Here is a 16,565-nt window from a genome sequence, read left to right on the forward strand (position 1 = left end):
TTAATGAGAGAATCATTGACCTGGCTCCTCATAGAGGGGGTCTTTAGCGTTGTGCCTCCCCCCCCCCCCAACAGTCTCATATCCTATTAAGACATATGGAAATGGATTTGTCTTTGTGAGAAAACCGCTTTAGCAAAGTAAAAGTATGAAGTAAAGACTTTTGACACCTTTTGGGGCTCAGTCCGGTGATGGACGCTGGTCTCGAAGTCCAGCTGCATTGGGCATTTATGTACATGGTGCATAATATGTGGCGCTTCACTCACTGCCTCCAAAGACTCCATTCCCAAGGAGAGACGGAAACGGCCGCTTTTAGTTTAAGGGAATTTGTCGTCTCTAATCGGGAACCAGGCCGGGGATTGTAATTGATTTGTCACCTTTTGATCAAGACTTAGGTGGCGTCCAGCTATATGTGAAATTAAGGTGGTTGTTTTTATTTTAGGTGTTCGAGACATCTAGATAACAGCTGTCCTTCTAAATGGGACACTGAATGCTTAGTCAACCTGACGGCTAAAAATAACACTGGTTTCTATGAGCGCATGGTCTCTTCAGGGATGAATTATAGAAGTGGTCTTGTACGAAATAACAGCTATAGTCCTTTATTTTTTGTGGTTTGCTTAAATGTTTTTGGTTTTTTCCCACCCCTCTAAGAACATGTCGTACACGTAAAAAACTTCTTCTAGTATGTTTGCCTTGTAAGTTTTACAGTTTAGAAATCCAATTTTCATATACCCTATAAGGGAGTTCTAAGTTAATAGATGGGGGGTCCTCAGTGAATACATACCTCCTGGGTACTCAAAGTCCCCATGTATGTTTGGTGGAGCCAATGCAGTAATGGATTCCCATCCAAATCTTGGGTCTGAGATGTTGGTGGATAGCTGCTTGCACTAGATCTTGATTAGGGATATTCACTTTAATAGATGCCTTTAGAACCCATTTGACAGCCAACATAGCTGTAGTCTTTATTTGGTCTCGGATGTCCCTTGGTGTTGACTTATGGGGAGTGCAAGGACATGCAGAACGTTGACTGCCTCCTTTGATGACCATACAACTCTCCGTCATGTGACTGGCCCCGCTGTACTCCGTGTACTTGCTGTACTAATGCTCCTGCTTGTACCTGGAGTACAGCGGGATCGGTCACATGAGTTATCAAAGGCGGTTGCAATTAGACTTTAGGTCCCCCTGGCAGCGCTATAAAAATCTCAATCTGTGTAACGGGGGACCCGAATATATATTAGCGAGTGTACTCCCATACTGTCGGCAGTCGACCTCGCTATTGGTTCAGTCAAGAACAACGGTGACAGACGGAAATCATTAGCTAGGTTTCCATCACCATTGATCTCAATGGTGAGGGAAACCGAAGCCTAGGTTTTGGTTTCTCTTTCCGTTGAGGGGTTAAACCGATGTAAATCTCCAACGGAACCCCCTCAACGGAAGGGCAACGGTGACGTGGATAGGCCCTTTTTAGTATTCAGCTTTTTTTTTTTGAAGAGTCCGATCTTCACTCCTCAAGCTTTTCCGAGGTAACCCCACCTCCTTACTTTTGATTGAAGGTTCCTTGTCTCCCCCAAGCACCCACGAAATCGCGCACTAATGCATCGATGTCCTGTTTTAGTGTGCGCACAAAGGAACACCGGAATATTGCCATAAATATTTGCAGACCGTTATTTACGGTTGGAGGAGGATTTTAGGAGCGGGGATAACGGCAATGAACTTTTGACAGCAGCGGCCAACAAGGGGCGAGTAGAGTTCAATAGGTGAAATGCTTGTGACCGGTTCCCTTTAAAAGCCCCCGATGTCAAAGTTAAGTGTTTAATGTCATGGTGTATATACATCCTTGGCAGTGAGAGGGTTATCCGCTGGAGGATGTACGTATGCAAAGAGCCGCTGCGGCTCCATACTACAGAGCTGTGGCACCGTGTGCCACTCTCTAATGGTCTATATGGTGCCATATTATGTATACCCAGAAGCAATGCCTACCTGGATACCGTTTACAGCTCTGTGCTACATGGAGTGCGCCCTCACTCTGAAACTGAACTTTCTGCTGCCTCTTCAGCCACGTTTGCCTGTTAGGCCCCATGCACACGACCGTAAAATCACCCGTAATTACGGACCCATTCATTTCTATGGCGTATACTAACGGGAAGGTGTCTGTGCCGTAGAAGCTTTCTGAAAAAAAAAAATAGGACAGGTCTTTTTTTATTTTACGGGCTCCCATACTACCAATCTCATACCGTGCTCCCATACTACCAATCCCATACCGTGCTCCCATACTACCAATCCCATACCGTGCTCCCATACTACCAATCGCAGACCGTGCTCCCATACTACCAATCGCAGACCGTGCTCCCATACTACCAATCGCAGACCGTGCTCCCATACTACCAATCGCAGACCGTGCTCCCATACTACCAATCGCAGACCGTGCTCCCATACTACCAATCGCAGACCGTGCTCCCATACTACCAATCGCAGACCGTGCTCCCATACTACCAATCGCAGACCGTGCTCCCATACTACCAATCGCAGACCGTGCTCCCATACTACCAATCGCAGACCGTGCTCCCATACTACCAATCGCAGACCGTGCTCCCATACTACCAATCGCAGACCGTGCTCCCATACTACCAATCGCAGACCGTGCTCCCATACTACCAATCGCAGACCGTGCTCCCATACTACCAATCGCAGACCGTGCTCCCATACTACCAATCGCAGACCGTGCTCCCATACTACCAATCGCAGACCGTGCTCCCATACTACCAATCGCAGACCGTGCTCCCATACTACCAATCGCAGACCGTGCTCCCATACTACCAATCGCAGACCGTGCTCCCATACTACCAATCGCAGACCGTGCTCCCATATTTTATAATGGGAGCATGGCCTGTAATTATGGGTTGTGATTACGGTCATGTGTATGGCGCCTAGTTCTGTTATTAATCAGGCAGATAACGTGGTTTTATCCCCACAACTTCAGCTGTGCATCTCCACGTATAGGAAAGCCCCATAACAGACACAGGATTGAGCTGGCTGTGCAGAATTAAAAATAGACCGAGCAAATTTAATGTGAAGTGCATGGGGGACTGACTGCTATAATTGCGAGGTGCAGCTATTGTAAGTATAAAATGCTTTGCGTTAAGTTGCCCTCTGCTTGACCTCTCACCATATATATCCAAGGTGTCGTAACCACATTATTACATTTAATCTCTGCAGAGGTGGTCGCTGACCTGAGATCTTGGGCCTCTTACATGATTGCGTGTTTATTAAAATAAAAGGATTGTCTGTGTTGGACAATCCCTTTTTGTTAGAAGGGTTCCCCAATGTGACAGGTGTGTTTTTGTTATGGGGGCCATTATACTGTGTGGAGGGCAGCTATGGGGCATTATACTGTGTGGAGGGCAGCTATGGGGCATTATACTGTGTGGAGGGCAGCTATGGGGCATTATACTGTGTGGAGGGCAGCTATGGGGTATTATACTGTGTGGAGGGCAGCTATGGGGCATTATACTGTGTGGAGGGCAGCTATGCGGCATTATACTGTGTGGAGGGCAGCTATGCGGCATTATACTGTGTGGAGGGCAGCTATGCGGCATTATACTGTGTGGAGGGCAGCTATGGGGCATTATACTGTGTGGAGGGCAGCTATGGGGCATTATACTGTGGAGGGCAGCTATGGGGCATTATACTGTGTGGAGGGCAGCTATGGGGTATTATACTGTGTGGAGGGCAGCTATGGGGCATTATACTGTGTGGAGGGCAGCTATGGGGCATTATACTGTGTGGAGGGCAGCTATGGGGCATTATACTGTGTGGAGGGCAGCTATGGGGCATTATACTGTGTGGAGGGCAGCTATGGGGCATTATACTGTGTGGAGGGCAGCTATGCGGCATTATACTGTGTGGAGGGCAGCTATGGGGCATTATACTGTGTGGGGGCAGTGTCAGGGTGTATATTATATTACTTTCCGGGTGTGTCAATTTTGGTCATTCTGATTTAGGGGTGAAAATTATGAATTCAAATAAGTACTTTTTACCATAATTGGGGCAAGGAGAGAATATCTCCACTAGATGAGGTGGATTGTACTACTAGCGGATTCTGAAGAAATTGCCGCCTATCCTCATATTTTCAAGTCCTTATGATAAGGGTGAATTTGCAGGCGTCTGTAGGTATAATAAATGAGAATTTTGAGTTTTACCAACTCCTGGCCACATAGGGAACTGTTAAAATACAGTACCGCGATCACATGTGTTTTTTTTTTTTAACTTTTTTATTATGTTGAGCATTTCTTTCCAGTTAATATATCCTATTGAAATACATAGGAACGACTTCCTCCTAGCAACAACTGGCTAATATAGTCTTTATATTTGCAGTGCAAATTGTTAATATGAATCAAATGTGCATATTTTGATGGAAAAAATTAATAAAAATTATATATATATATTCTAGTCCATCTTACCAGATAAGGGCACCAAGATGGCGGAGCTATAGGTGTGAGAGGTTAAAGCTGACTGAGGTGATGGTGACGTACAGATGCTCGCACATCATATTTCTTTAGCGTTTTAAAGGTGTACTGTCACTTTTTAGGTCCATCATGGACTGATAGCATCTACACCCTTAATTAAATGTAGTGGGTACTCCTTATGCATACTTAAAGGAACACTCAAGGCAAAACACGCGGTTATGCTTCTAGCAGTGCCTGAGGTGGGCGGTGCATGACACGTGGATTTAAAGGGCACCAAAAATTCTGGCCTTGCATTAGACCTAAAACTGCAAATTGAGGTGTTACAATCTGCACTGAAGTCCAGCAGTGTCGTGTGGGCTTCTACCCCGTTGTGCTGCTAATTGTTTTTATAGTAATTGCTATTTGAACTTCTAAGTGGATTTTATCATAAAATCTGCGAGGTTTGTTTTTTGTGTGTTCAGTTTTTAATATTTTACATTCTGTCTTTTGAGGCCGCTCAATATGTTTCCTATTTATATAATTTTGCCTAGTTTTTGACCTTTCTTGTGGTTTTGTCTTAATGCCTTAGGGTTTGTCCAGTAAATAAGTTGTGATCTTCCGAAATCGACGTCGGCGTGTCAGACTTTTTGTAGAATTATTACTTCCTGTTTGTTTTACTTTACAACTGATTGGCGTATTACCAAAATCATCCTCCTATTGATAAAATGCGGAGGTTACAGGGAGGTAATTAGTCTTTTCCCAGGGTTATTGTATGGGGTGGGGCAGCAGCCTGGGCACACTTTGGAAATGACATGTAAGAGGGCATTACACCAGTTTGTGCAGCAGAGATGGCTGCTTATGGGGACGACATGTAAAAGACTTTTAGTTGGCATTGCTGAAAAAACCTTTGGCCATCTGTACCAGCATAATCCTCAATCTGTGTGGGCATGGGCAAGCCTAAAGGGTATTGAAAAATCAAAAATCAAAGGGGATGACTCAAAGACAACGCCCTTTAAATAGTAGCTGTTCTTGTGATCCGTTGATCGCCACGGGTCCGGCTTGTAATCACTGGGGAAGCCGTGTCTGGGCAGACCTTTTTTTTCGTCTATGTAGTAGCATTACATGGCTGACCATGTTCATACAGGGATAGGCAGTCCACTAAAAGGAGATTCGCTCTTTTGAGGGGGTTTTTTCCTCTGGTGTCCATAAACCCCCGGAGGGTGTATGGAAAGGTTTGTATTCATGTGTCATCCCCTTTTTAATAGAGTGGAGTCTCTAGTTAGTTCATATTGCATGAGCACAAAAAAGTCACATTAAAGGGATGTTATCACCAATATTTTTTTTTTCCTAACTAAAGCCAGGTAGTAAAACTTTTTTTTTTTTTTTTTTTTATATGTATGTTTATTTCCTGTACATAATTAACAGGTCAATAATCTTGCCTAAACTGCTGTCAACAGCATTTAGAGATACTTTACAGCAGCCACATGTTCCACAGGAGGGGACCCGTTGACTTGTATTGGAGTGTGTTCTAGAATTGCTCTGACCTGTGCAAGGGGGGGGGGGGGGAGCTGTGTATTACCTACTGTCAATGGAGTATCCTGTGTTATCTATATATAGATGTAACCTGTCAGTATAATCCTGCCTGTGATAAGATGACTGCTAATAAGTGATCTCTACAGAACAGGAAGGGTCAGATTATTGTGAGGCTCAGTGGCCAGAGTGAAAACGACAAGATTCTAGGTTAAATAAATAAAAATACAAAAAAAAATTATATATATATATATTTTTTTTAATATAGACAATGACTTGACTTAATTTGATTTAAAGAGACCGTTCCCTTTTTAATGGTGTAAATTTGACTACATGGCTTGACCAAATTAACATATACACACAGACATTCGCAACTCGCAAGGTCATCTTTCCCAAATTTCATGTGAATTTTGCAAGCTGTGTACTCAATATAAAAGAGGACTTGGTACCGTCGATTCTAGTGTTTTTTTAGAAGGGTTTCGGGAAAATATCAGTTGTGTGGATGACTTTTTTTTTTTATTTTTTTATTTTCCCCCACATGATTTGTATTAAATTTTACACTACTCCTCCAGTGATATCCTAGATATATCAACCAATGGCTGGGGGTTATACTGTTGCGTGCTGACCCCATTCACAGCGTTTTGTGAATGACCGAGCTGGAATCATGTGAGTAAGTGAATTCCTCGTTCCCAGCTGTTTGCCATTACCGACGTCATTTATGGGACTGGCACCCCATGAGTTGGCTCCAGCTTCTGTCTGTCATACGGATTTCTGGGGATAGGTTAAATAGGATTATAATTTCAGCTCTGTTATATTGGTGGTGGTGATGACATTATTAGAGCTTCAAGATTAACATTCTCTTCTGGGACAACCATCAGAATACCTTATGCTAGTGCCGTAATCTCAAGGTCGTCTTGTAGCCCATGTAATCTTAACATTAAGTTTGTAGAGAAGACAAAAAAAAAAACCTCATCACAGATCAGAATAAACAAGTAATCACAATTCTGTAAGGAATATAATGCACCATGACTTTAGAAGGACCTGGTCTATGAAGGGTTCTAGATTCTGAGGTCAGGAGGCTTGCAGGGTATATGAAGGAACAAAGCTAGGTAAGACTTCTTTCACATCTGCGTCAGGGCCCCGTTTCGTCGACTCTTCCCGTCAGAACGGAATCCTGACTGAGACCATAGATTTCTGCAATAATAGCGTAGTCTACGAAGCTATTGATTCCGTCAAAACTACGGAACCCTTGCACAAAAGAGACAAACGGAAACAATTGGCACCGGATCCGTCACAATTGAAATCAATGGTGATGGAAACTGATACCTATGGCTTCCGTTTGTGTCAGGCAGGACTCCATTCTGACAAAGCTCTGACGGAACGTTGAAATGGAGTCCTGATGCAAATGTGAACGAAGCCGAAGGTTGATAAGTTGAAGAGCAAATTAAGTACTTGGAACAGTAAGAGCGACCAGTGAAGATGGTAAAGGATTTTAAGGCTACATTCACACGAGCGTGATCGATTTATGTGTGTAAACGCGCTTAAATCAGTCCGTGTGCGTTGCGTTATTGCATCATTGTGCTTTGTGAGTGGCATGCGTTTTTAACACACTTGCAAAGCACTTTTTTTTTTTTCAAAGGAATTGATGCACAAATCACGCACCGCACATGGATGTGCATCAGTGTGCAGTGCGTGGTTTTCACGCACCTTTTTAAATGGGTGTCTAGGTGCGTGAGAGTGCACCAATATAGGACATGCAGTGAGTTTCACACAGCGAACTCTCGCTGCGTACAAACAAGCCTGCGCGAATAGCCCAATTGTTTCAACGTACAGCAAACGGAAGAGTCTCTCGTTAGTATGAATGGACCCTTCGGATGGAGCTACATGAGAGATGACCTGAAGCCATAGTGACTGTGTCCAGGAGAATAGTCAATGCTGCTATGTCTTACTTTGACCAATCATAGTCTTGGCTCATCCTACTCATGGCATAGTAGTTGCTAATGTCTTAGCCTTAAAGAGGCTCTGTCACCAGATTTTGCAACCCCTATCTGCTATTGCAGCAGATCGGCGCTGCAATGTAGATTACAGTAACGTTTTTATTTTAAAAAAACGAGCATTTTTGGCCAAGTTATGACCATTTTCGTATTTATGCAAATGAGGCTTGCAAAAGTACAACTGGGCGTGTTGAAAAGTAAAAGTACAACTGGGCGTGTATTATGTGCGTACATCGGGGCGTGTTTACTACTTTTAATAGCTGGGCGTTCTGATGAGAAGTATCATCCACTTCTCTTCAGAACGCCCAGCTTCTGGCAGTGCAGATCTGTGACGTCACTCACAGGTCCTGCATCGTGTCGGCCACATCGGCACCAGAGGCTACAGTTGATTCTGCAGCAGCATCAGCATTTGCAGGTAAGTAGCTACATCGACTTACCTGCAAACGTCGATGCTGCTGCAGAATCATCTGTAGCCTCTGGTGCCGATGTGTCCTCGCTCGTCTGACACGATGCAGGACCTGTGAGTGACGTCACAGCGTGATCTCTTGAGAACACGGCTGTGTCTGCACTGCCAGAAGCTGGGCGTTGTGAAGAGAAGTGGATGATACTTCTATACACAACGCCCAGCTAGTAAAAGTAGTAAACACGCCCCGATGTACGCACATAATACACGCCCAGTTGTACTTTTACTTTTCAACACGCCCAGTTGTACTTTTGCAAGCCTCATTTGCATAAATACGAAAATGGTCATAACTTGGCCAAAAATGCTCGTTTTTTAAAAATAAAAACGTTACTGTAATCTACATTGCAGCGCCGATCTGCTGCAATAGCAGATAGGGGTTGCAAAATCTGGTGACAGAGCCTCTTTAAGGTTGTTGGATATGAGATATTGTTGATCTAAAAACCTCCATTTTAACATCCAAGAGAGCAAACTTGGTTTGCCTTCTTGAGATCATGGTCAAATGTGGGAGCATTGGAGTTGTATAGATGATGCCAAATAACATAAAAGGGTTTTCACATAATCATTATCACCTATCCAAAGTATAGGTGATAATTGATCGGGACCCCCACTGATCAAGAGAACAGGCTTACCTTGCCATACCTGGGAGCCCCATAGGAATGGAGCGGTAGTTTGCATGCTTGACCACCGCTCCATTAGTTTCTATGGGGCTGCCAAAGATTACAGAAATTGTTCATTTCCTTGGCTTACTTTCCGCCGATAAATCCTACATTTTGAGATGATTTATGGTCCAGGTTAGGTATTCTATCCACAAAGCTGTCATATCCAGAAAAGCATCTTCTCTTTCCTTCTTGTAGACATGGGCCCAAAGTTAGACTAATACGGAATCTGAGTTTTTCTAGTGTTAAAGGGAATCTGTCTGCAGTTTTGACAGCTCTATATAGGGGAGGGCATTCTAATGATATCTCAAATCTCGCTCATGCAAGTTGCATGACCAAGAAATCAATGTTGAATTCCCTCGCCGATGCGATTGCAAGTGCCAATAAGGTGGGTACCTGCTGTATAACAATCCTACGCCAAATGTTCTAAATTACTCATCTTCATCTCCCGATCTGGGATGTTGGAACCCACAATGTTGTCGTTATCCTACTACTATGTACGGTATATAGAGAACAGGGGCAGTTGAAGGGGGTAATAAAAATATAAGCTTGTGTCTACACTGCATGCTATGAGCCAAGTCTAGATCCAGTCAGCACTCTGCCTGCTCAGAAAATGTCTGGCTTTTAGAAGACTATGGTATACAACCTGGACGAAGCCTTAAAGCCCTATTACACTGGCCGATAATCGGCCGCTGCAGCGAGCGCGATAAACAAGACATCGTTGATCGGCGCTCGTTTGCTCCTGTCACACGGAGCTATGGATGGGGACGAGTGGTCGTTACTCCGATCGCTCATCCCCATACATTATCATGTCGGCAGCGCGTCTCCAGGTTTACACAGGGAGATGCGCTACCGACAACGATAATATTTTACTTTTTTAAAACCATACGATCAGCAGATGATCGAGTGTTTGCTCGTCCGTCTGCTGATCGCTGCTCTGTGAACAAAGGGAAATTATCGGCAACGTTCTATGAGCGCTCGTCTGCTCGATAATCGTCCAGTGTAAAACCCCCTTTAGTGAGTGGATATAGAAGAATCTCTTCCAAGCCTACAAGTGTTGACAAGACGAGCAATGAGGTCACTTGAAAAGGTCACCAGCAAGCTGGAGTATGCAACAACTGCTAGAAAAGCCATTTTTACTTTCCTCTTGATCAGTGTCCTTCGTATATGCCCATTTGTGTGTGGGTTTTTTTTTTTTTTTTTAAACTGCGTTTCAGCAATTGCGGGGGTCCCACCAACTTAGGATTCATTAAACCTGCAATCTGAAGTGGGATCGTCCAAAAAGACAATCCTTTTGATCAACCCTCATAATGTGGCATAATCTTATTATGGGCGGAGCTTTTTCCTGTACTCATTGCTGCCCCCTTCTGGTCAATGCACTTTGTATGATTTGCTTACGGTCTATGGGGACAGGAAGTAACCGCATTGTGTGTATTTCTGGATCTGAAAAGTAGTTGTCACTTTTCAAGCCCATTTTCCCAAACTAACCTAATGCTGCGGTAGAATTCTTTATTTGGGGACAATTTAAGATCAGACTTTGCTTTCCATCACTGGTCTACAAGACTAAGAACTGGATGATACAGAGGAATACCTTTTTGGCTAGAGATATTTTGGATACTTGCATGTATGTTCTTTTAGGAAAAACAATCGGCCTTCGTAGCTAAAACACCTGCGCTCATCAGTCCTGTTCCTTAGTCCCACATGTTTTTGGACATGTCCGATTAATCGACTGCTTTTCCTGGCCTTTAATTCCCAAGGCTTTTTATGAATAAGTCGTGTCATTATAAGTGATTCCTCAGATGTCTCTTCATAAGGTGTGACTTTCTGGGAAGGGTCGATGCAATTTAATATACCAATTGCATGTCGCCCTCTAGGTCCTGTGCCCACTCCCTTTTTCATGAGTCATTAGCTGGTGTCACTTCTTGGGAAGGAGGTGGAGGGGGATATGTAACATCACTTAGAGCGGGTGGCATGGGCGTCAAATTGGAGAGTGCTATATTGGGGTCTCCATATTTAGTAGAACGTCATGTGAATAGTGAGTCTGCGTGTTTAGCGTGCAGCTGCCTCTGACTGTTCATCTTCTCTCTGCAGATTTGGAAGAGCACAGGTCTGAGCAGGTCGGCTATCCCCTCCCTTTCCTGGAGCTTGTCTTCTGGCTGGAAGGTATGTGATATGAATACAATATTCTGCATGCGGGGAGCTGGGCACTCTGCTGGGGCGTCCTGTGCACTCTGGATTGGGGTGCCGCTTTGAGTCCTATACAGTTTCTGGTAAGACTTCATCTTGCTTCTATACATGGGGGGGTCCTATATGTCGTATCATGAATACTGAGCAGCTGTACGCTTATTCCGCTCTTCTGAAATCCCATAAGAATTGCATTCTTGTTGCATCCCTGAAATGGGACTTTTAGGACCTCCCTTTTAAGTTTCTTGCCTAAATGTTATCATTCCAGCTTAAAGGAACAGAACAGTGAAATGGATGTTAAATCTGTAGCTGCATAGTTTGATAAAAAAAACTACATGGAGAACTATTACCAATTTAGGTGTTAAGGGAATCCACGCGGGTAAGGGAGCAAACGTAAGGTACTTTTATTGAGGTTGAGCTAGTGTGACAACCTGATTGGAGTCGATGACCTGATGCAATTGGTAGAATTAGTTTATTGATTCCAGTGACTCAGAATAAATCTTATGTAAATCCTTATCTGCACATTTGTGTGTGTGTGTGTGTGTGTGTATATATATATATATATATATATATTAAAAAATTTGTGCAGTCTGTATTTTTCTGTAACCTTTAGTGGATGTATATTGGTCAGTACTATATCCAAGACCAATTCGGCCTTAAAATCGCCTGTCAAGAAGTCCTTGAGTCGTCCTCTCCTTTCAAGTTGTTAAAGTTTTTATTGCGTTGTTTCAAGGATTTATTGAAAGTTTATACAAGCAGGGTAACCTCTATCATGGGCGCTGTACTGGAAGCCATGCGGGCTGTCAAGTTGCAGAATTGCTGATTGGGGCTTTAAAAAATAAATAAAAATATTGCTGGATCGGAACTAATGGCAGCCATATTGATGGTCAGAAATGGACAATTTTTTTTGTATTTTTAATTTTTTGTGTGAATATTATATAGTGTATTTTAGTCATCCGGATCAAGAGGGCGAGCAATAAATGGGTTATGCCACAAAAGGCCTATGCCGATAAAATCCCAGTACTGTAATAAAGTTCTATGGGCAGCCTAACATTATTCCAGTTGGCACTCTCATGTTGTGATGGGTACCTGAGGGGATTTCTGATCTTTTTGTATTTTATCCTACAAGATAGTCTCTGTCTACGTCCCCCTGAGGCCAGTAGACCCCTGTATGGGGTGGGAAGGAGGGTGCATCTTATTGCTGGCAGCAGGTGCTGATATTTTAGGCCTGAGTTCAATGTTTATTTTGGGAGTGAGAACAGTTTCCGTTCTTGGATTGTCTGCGCTTTTAATAACAAGGCATGTTGGGATAGGAGTTCCTGAATCCTTAAATCTCTAAATGTAAGAGCTGGGAACTTGGATTCATCGCTGGGGTTCTCCCCGCAGCAGGGTGCGATCATACAACCATCATAAAACCAGTATCCCACATGGACCCAAGATTATAGAGCGAGGTGTGACTAATGTGATACCCTATGTAACGTTTGAGCTGCCATAGGGTTTGAAGTGTCATTTCATTTGTTATATAAGAAACATCCCCCCCTTTTAGATACGAAATTTGCCTCGTCCATAAAAATTTGACAAACTCCTAAATCTATTCAATCATTCGAATAGATTATTTAAAGTGAACTGGTCACATTTAACATGCTCTCCTTTCCGTAGATGACATGTTATAGAGCGGGAGGTGCGGAGCAGATTAATATGGGGGAAAATATTTAATAGAATATTTTATTCATTTAAGTCCCTGCTCGTTATAGACTTCATTGGGCGGTCACCATCTATGATTGACAGCCTAATCTATGTAAGTGTACATGCAGGAATAGCTGTCAATCACCAAGTAGGACCGCCCACTGGACTCCTAAGCCCAGAAATGTATATCTAAATCTTTTCCCACAAAACGATCAGGCTTCTCCTGCATTCTAACATGTTGCATGCAGATAGGGAAGCATGTCTGATGTGACGGGTTCCCATTAAGATCAAATTTTTACAAGAATTTATAATTAAAGTGCTATTCTGGAAAAACCCTATATATTTTTGCATCCTTAGATGCAGCACTACTTTCTGATTACAATCGTGTTATTAGTATAATAAACGAGATAATCCTACTATTTTAAGGTCCATGTTAAAGGGGCGTCTAAAAAAAAAAAAAAAAAAAGTTAGCCTAACAGTAGGTTTTTGTTTACTTCACTTTTCTGCAGTGATGACGTGCCGTACATCCACCATGTGACCGCTCCAGCCAATCGCTGGGCTTGTTGGTGATGCTTGGATGTTGGAGACCGCAGCGATCATGTCCGTGTACGTGATGTCATCACAGCAGTATAAGTAAACAAAGACTTGCGGGTACCAGGAGCCATCTCTAGGCTATAATGACGTTCCTCAGCCAGGAAACTCCTATGACTGCTGTGAGGATCGCTGGGACGATCATCTTATCCTCAGGATATATTCCCACGTGTACTTTAGTGTCGTCGTCCCCCCATTCCTTTAACCCCTTAATGACCGCCGATTAGCCTCTTCACGGCGGTCATTAATAGGCTTTATTCTACAGCGCCGCTATTCCACGGCGCTGCTGTAGAATAAAGTAAACAGAGCAGGGAGCTGTGAAATCTCCCTGCTCTCAGCTGCCAGAGGCACCTGAGGGCTGGGGGCATCCCTGCTCTGCCAGGTGAGATCGATATTAATATCGATCTCACCCGTTTAACCCTTCAGATGCGGTGCACAATAGCGAGCACCGCATCTGAGTGGTTTTGGAGAGAGGGAGGGAGCTCCCTCTCATCCCACCGACACCCGGCGATAAAATCGCTGAGTGTCTGTGTCTTCTATGGCAGCCGGGGGTCTAATAAAGGCCCCCAGGTCTGCCTGGAGTGAATGCCTGCTAGATCATGCCGCAGGCATGACCTAGCAGATGCCTGTCCGTTTTAAACGGACAGGCAGTAATACACTGCAATACAAAAGTATTGCAGTGTATTATAATAGCGATCGGAGGATAGTGAAGTCCCCTAGTGGGACTAGTATAAAAGTAAAAAAAGTTTAATAAAGTTAATTTAAAAAAAATGAAAAACCCACTTTTTCCCCTTACAAAATGCTTTACTATTAAAAAAAAACTACAATAAAGCAAAAAAAGTTACACATATTTGGTATCGCCGCGTCCGTAACGACCCCGACTCTAAAGTTGTTACATTATTTAACCCGCACTGTGAACGCCGTATAAAATAAAAAACAATGGAAAAATTGCTGTTTTCTGTTAATCCTGACTTTAAAAAAATTTGATCAAAAAGTCGCATCTACTCTCAAATGGTACCAATAAAAACTGCAAGTCGTCCCGCAAAAAACAAGACCTTATACAGCTATGCCGACGCAAAAATAAAAAAGTTACAGCTCTTCGAATGTGACAATGCAAAAATTTAAAAAATGGCTTGGACATTAGGGCCCAGAATGCAAGCAGGGGGAAGGGGTTAAGTCCCCTACAAGGGATTTAACTATTTATTAAATATATCTGTAAATTAAACTGAGCCAATTAGCCCAGTACAGAAATGTATTGCTTCAAATCAAGCCCCAAAGTGGAGGATAGTTATACGTGAGGATGGGCCTGTTAGACCCTCAATTGCAGGTATCCAGCTTTGTATGCAGTCATCTTGCACCTACAGTAATGGGGCCTTTGTGGCTGAACAACGTCTGGGTTGAGCATTTCATTAAGGGCTGACCGTATATATAACCAGTATTCCTCCTATTTATTACACTGGAACAGAGCCAAAAACAAAGACTACCAAACCCTGCTGTACAGAAACCGATATGATTCTGCAATATTTAGCCACTGGCTATAGAAAAAAAATGAAATTAATATTTCAGCTAAACCTGATCTTAAAGGCTATGCACACCTTTGAAATCGTGTTTTTTTTGTTTTTTGTTTTTTTTTTAAATAAAATGTTTGGTGCAACTTACATTTTATTAATTTTTACTTTTTGAGATACAGCTGCTTTGTATCCTGTATCATGTGCTGAAACCTGTATCAGTGTCTCTGACACACAGGATCGAGCGGTTACAGATCACGTGAGTTCATAACTTAGATGTGATCGATAACCAGTGGATACTGTGTGTCTGAGACACACACAGGACCCGCTGTCACTGACCTGACAGATACATGTTGCAGCGCACGATACAGCTGCTCTGTATACAGGATACCAAGCGGCTTTAGCTCAAAAAGTAAAAATAATTTTTAATAAAGTATTTAGAAAGTTTCACCAAACACCCCTGATTGAAATCGTTGTTTTTTTTGTTAATGTCTATGGTGTGCATAGTCTTTAATCGGGAACACGTGTTTACTAAAGTGGACGACTGTTTTATGGTATAAACTTCATGATTATTTCTGGGTACATATTAAAATGTTGGAAGAACATGGTAATAAATATGGTGAGCGTTAGAATCTTGATGGAGAATAAATTTATTGTAGCATTGAATCATACAATTTTATTTCAGGATTTTATTTAACGGAAGTTTGTTTCTCTCTGCAAAATGACTTCAGAATATTTGTTTCTGTTTTTATGCCTGGATTGTGCTGATCTTTCTGCATCAGACTCGGGAATTTATAAAAACTCCTCAGGAGATATTTTGTGTAGACAAAACCAGAGGATCCTCTTTAAAGGGCTTGTCTAGCTTAGAAAACACATTTTTGATTACCCTATTAGGAAAACCTGAGTTAATGGGGAAGGGGGGGGGGGGTGTTTCCTGTCCAGGACCCTCCTCTTGTCGGCCAGAGCATAGATCATCGCTCTCTCTGGAGGACCCAGCAAGTTTGTGCAGTACAGACAGCCAATTGATTTTTCAATGGGCAGTCTGTACTGCTTAATTTCACCTGTGGCGGCGCTGCAGGGGTACTGAACACTTTACCAGTTTTCTAACCGATTACAGCTGATCGCTAGGGTCACTACCAGTATGGCCAACAATTACAGCTCTCATGGGTTGTTGGGCTATTTTTAAGTACTTTAGAATGGCAAATCTTCCTCCCTTTATGTACATGGTTAATATACCCAGTACCACAGTCTTGTGTTCAGATCAATCTGTATCCAAATGAATTCCCATCTGTTTGACTTTTCCCTTTACAGTGTCCGTCTAATCTGCAAAAATTCTGTGCTGTAAGAAATCCGCGGTCATGACTGACGAGGGAGGGGGGCCCGCAGGGGGCAGCTTCTGGGAGGTGAGTACCACATGGGGCTGCTAAAGAGCACTTTATCTTCAGCTGATACTATGTAAACAGCAATCATATACATCATGGATCCTGTAGAAACAGTGGACAGAGCCTTGG

General features: G+C 43.0%; 1 protein-coding gene across 11 annotated transcripts in view; it reads left to right on the plus strand.

The window, feature by feature from the left end:
- PACSIN3 (protein kinase C and casein kinase substrate in neurons 3) overlaps positions 1-16,565 on the plus strand; it is a 57,010-nt gene that overhangs the window by 21,512 nt on the left and 18,933 nt on the right. For 10 of the 11 annotated variants that reach the window (XM_075837867.1, XM_075837876.1, XM_075837877.1 and 7 more), the window contains exons 2-3: positions 11,177-11,248; positions 16,366-16,457. In XM_075837867.1, the coding sequence (XP_075693982.1) occupies positions 16,413-16,457 (45 nt within the window). In that variant the 5' untranslated portion in view covers positions 11,177-11,248; positions 16,366-16,412. The other variant, XM_075837875.1, reaches the window with a different exon arrangement.

The sequence above is a fragment of the Rhinoderma darwinii genome, chromosome 9 (genome assembly GCF_050947455.1).
Source record: "Rhinoderma darwinii isolate aRhiDar2 chromosome 9, aRhiDar2.hap1, whole genome shotgun sequence".
Lineage (NCBI taxonomy): Eukaryota > Metazoa > Chordata > Amphibia > Anura > Rhinodermatidae > Rhinoderma > Rhinoderma darwinii.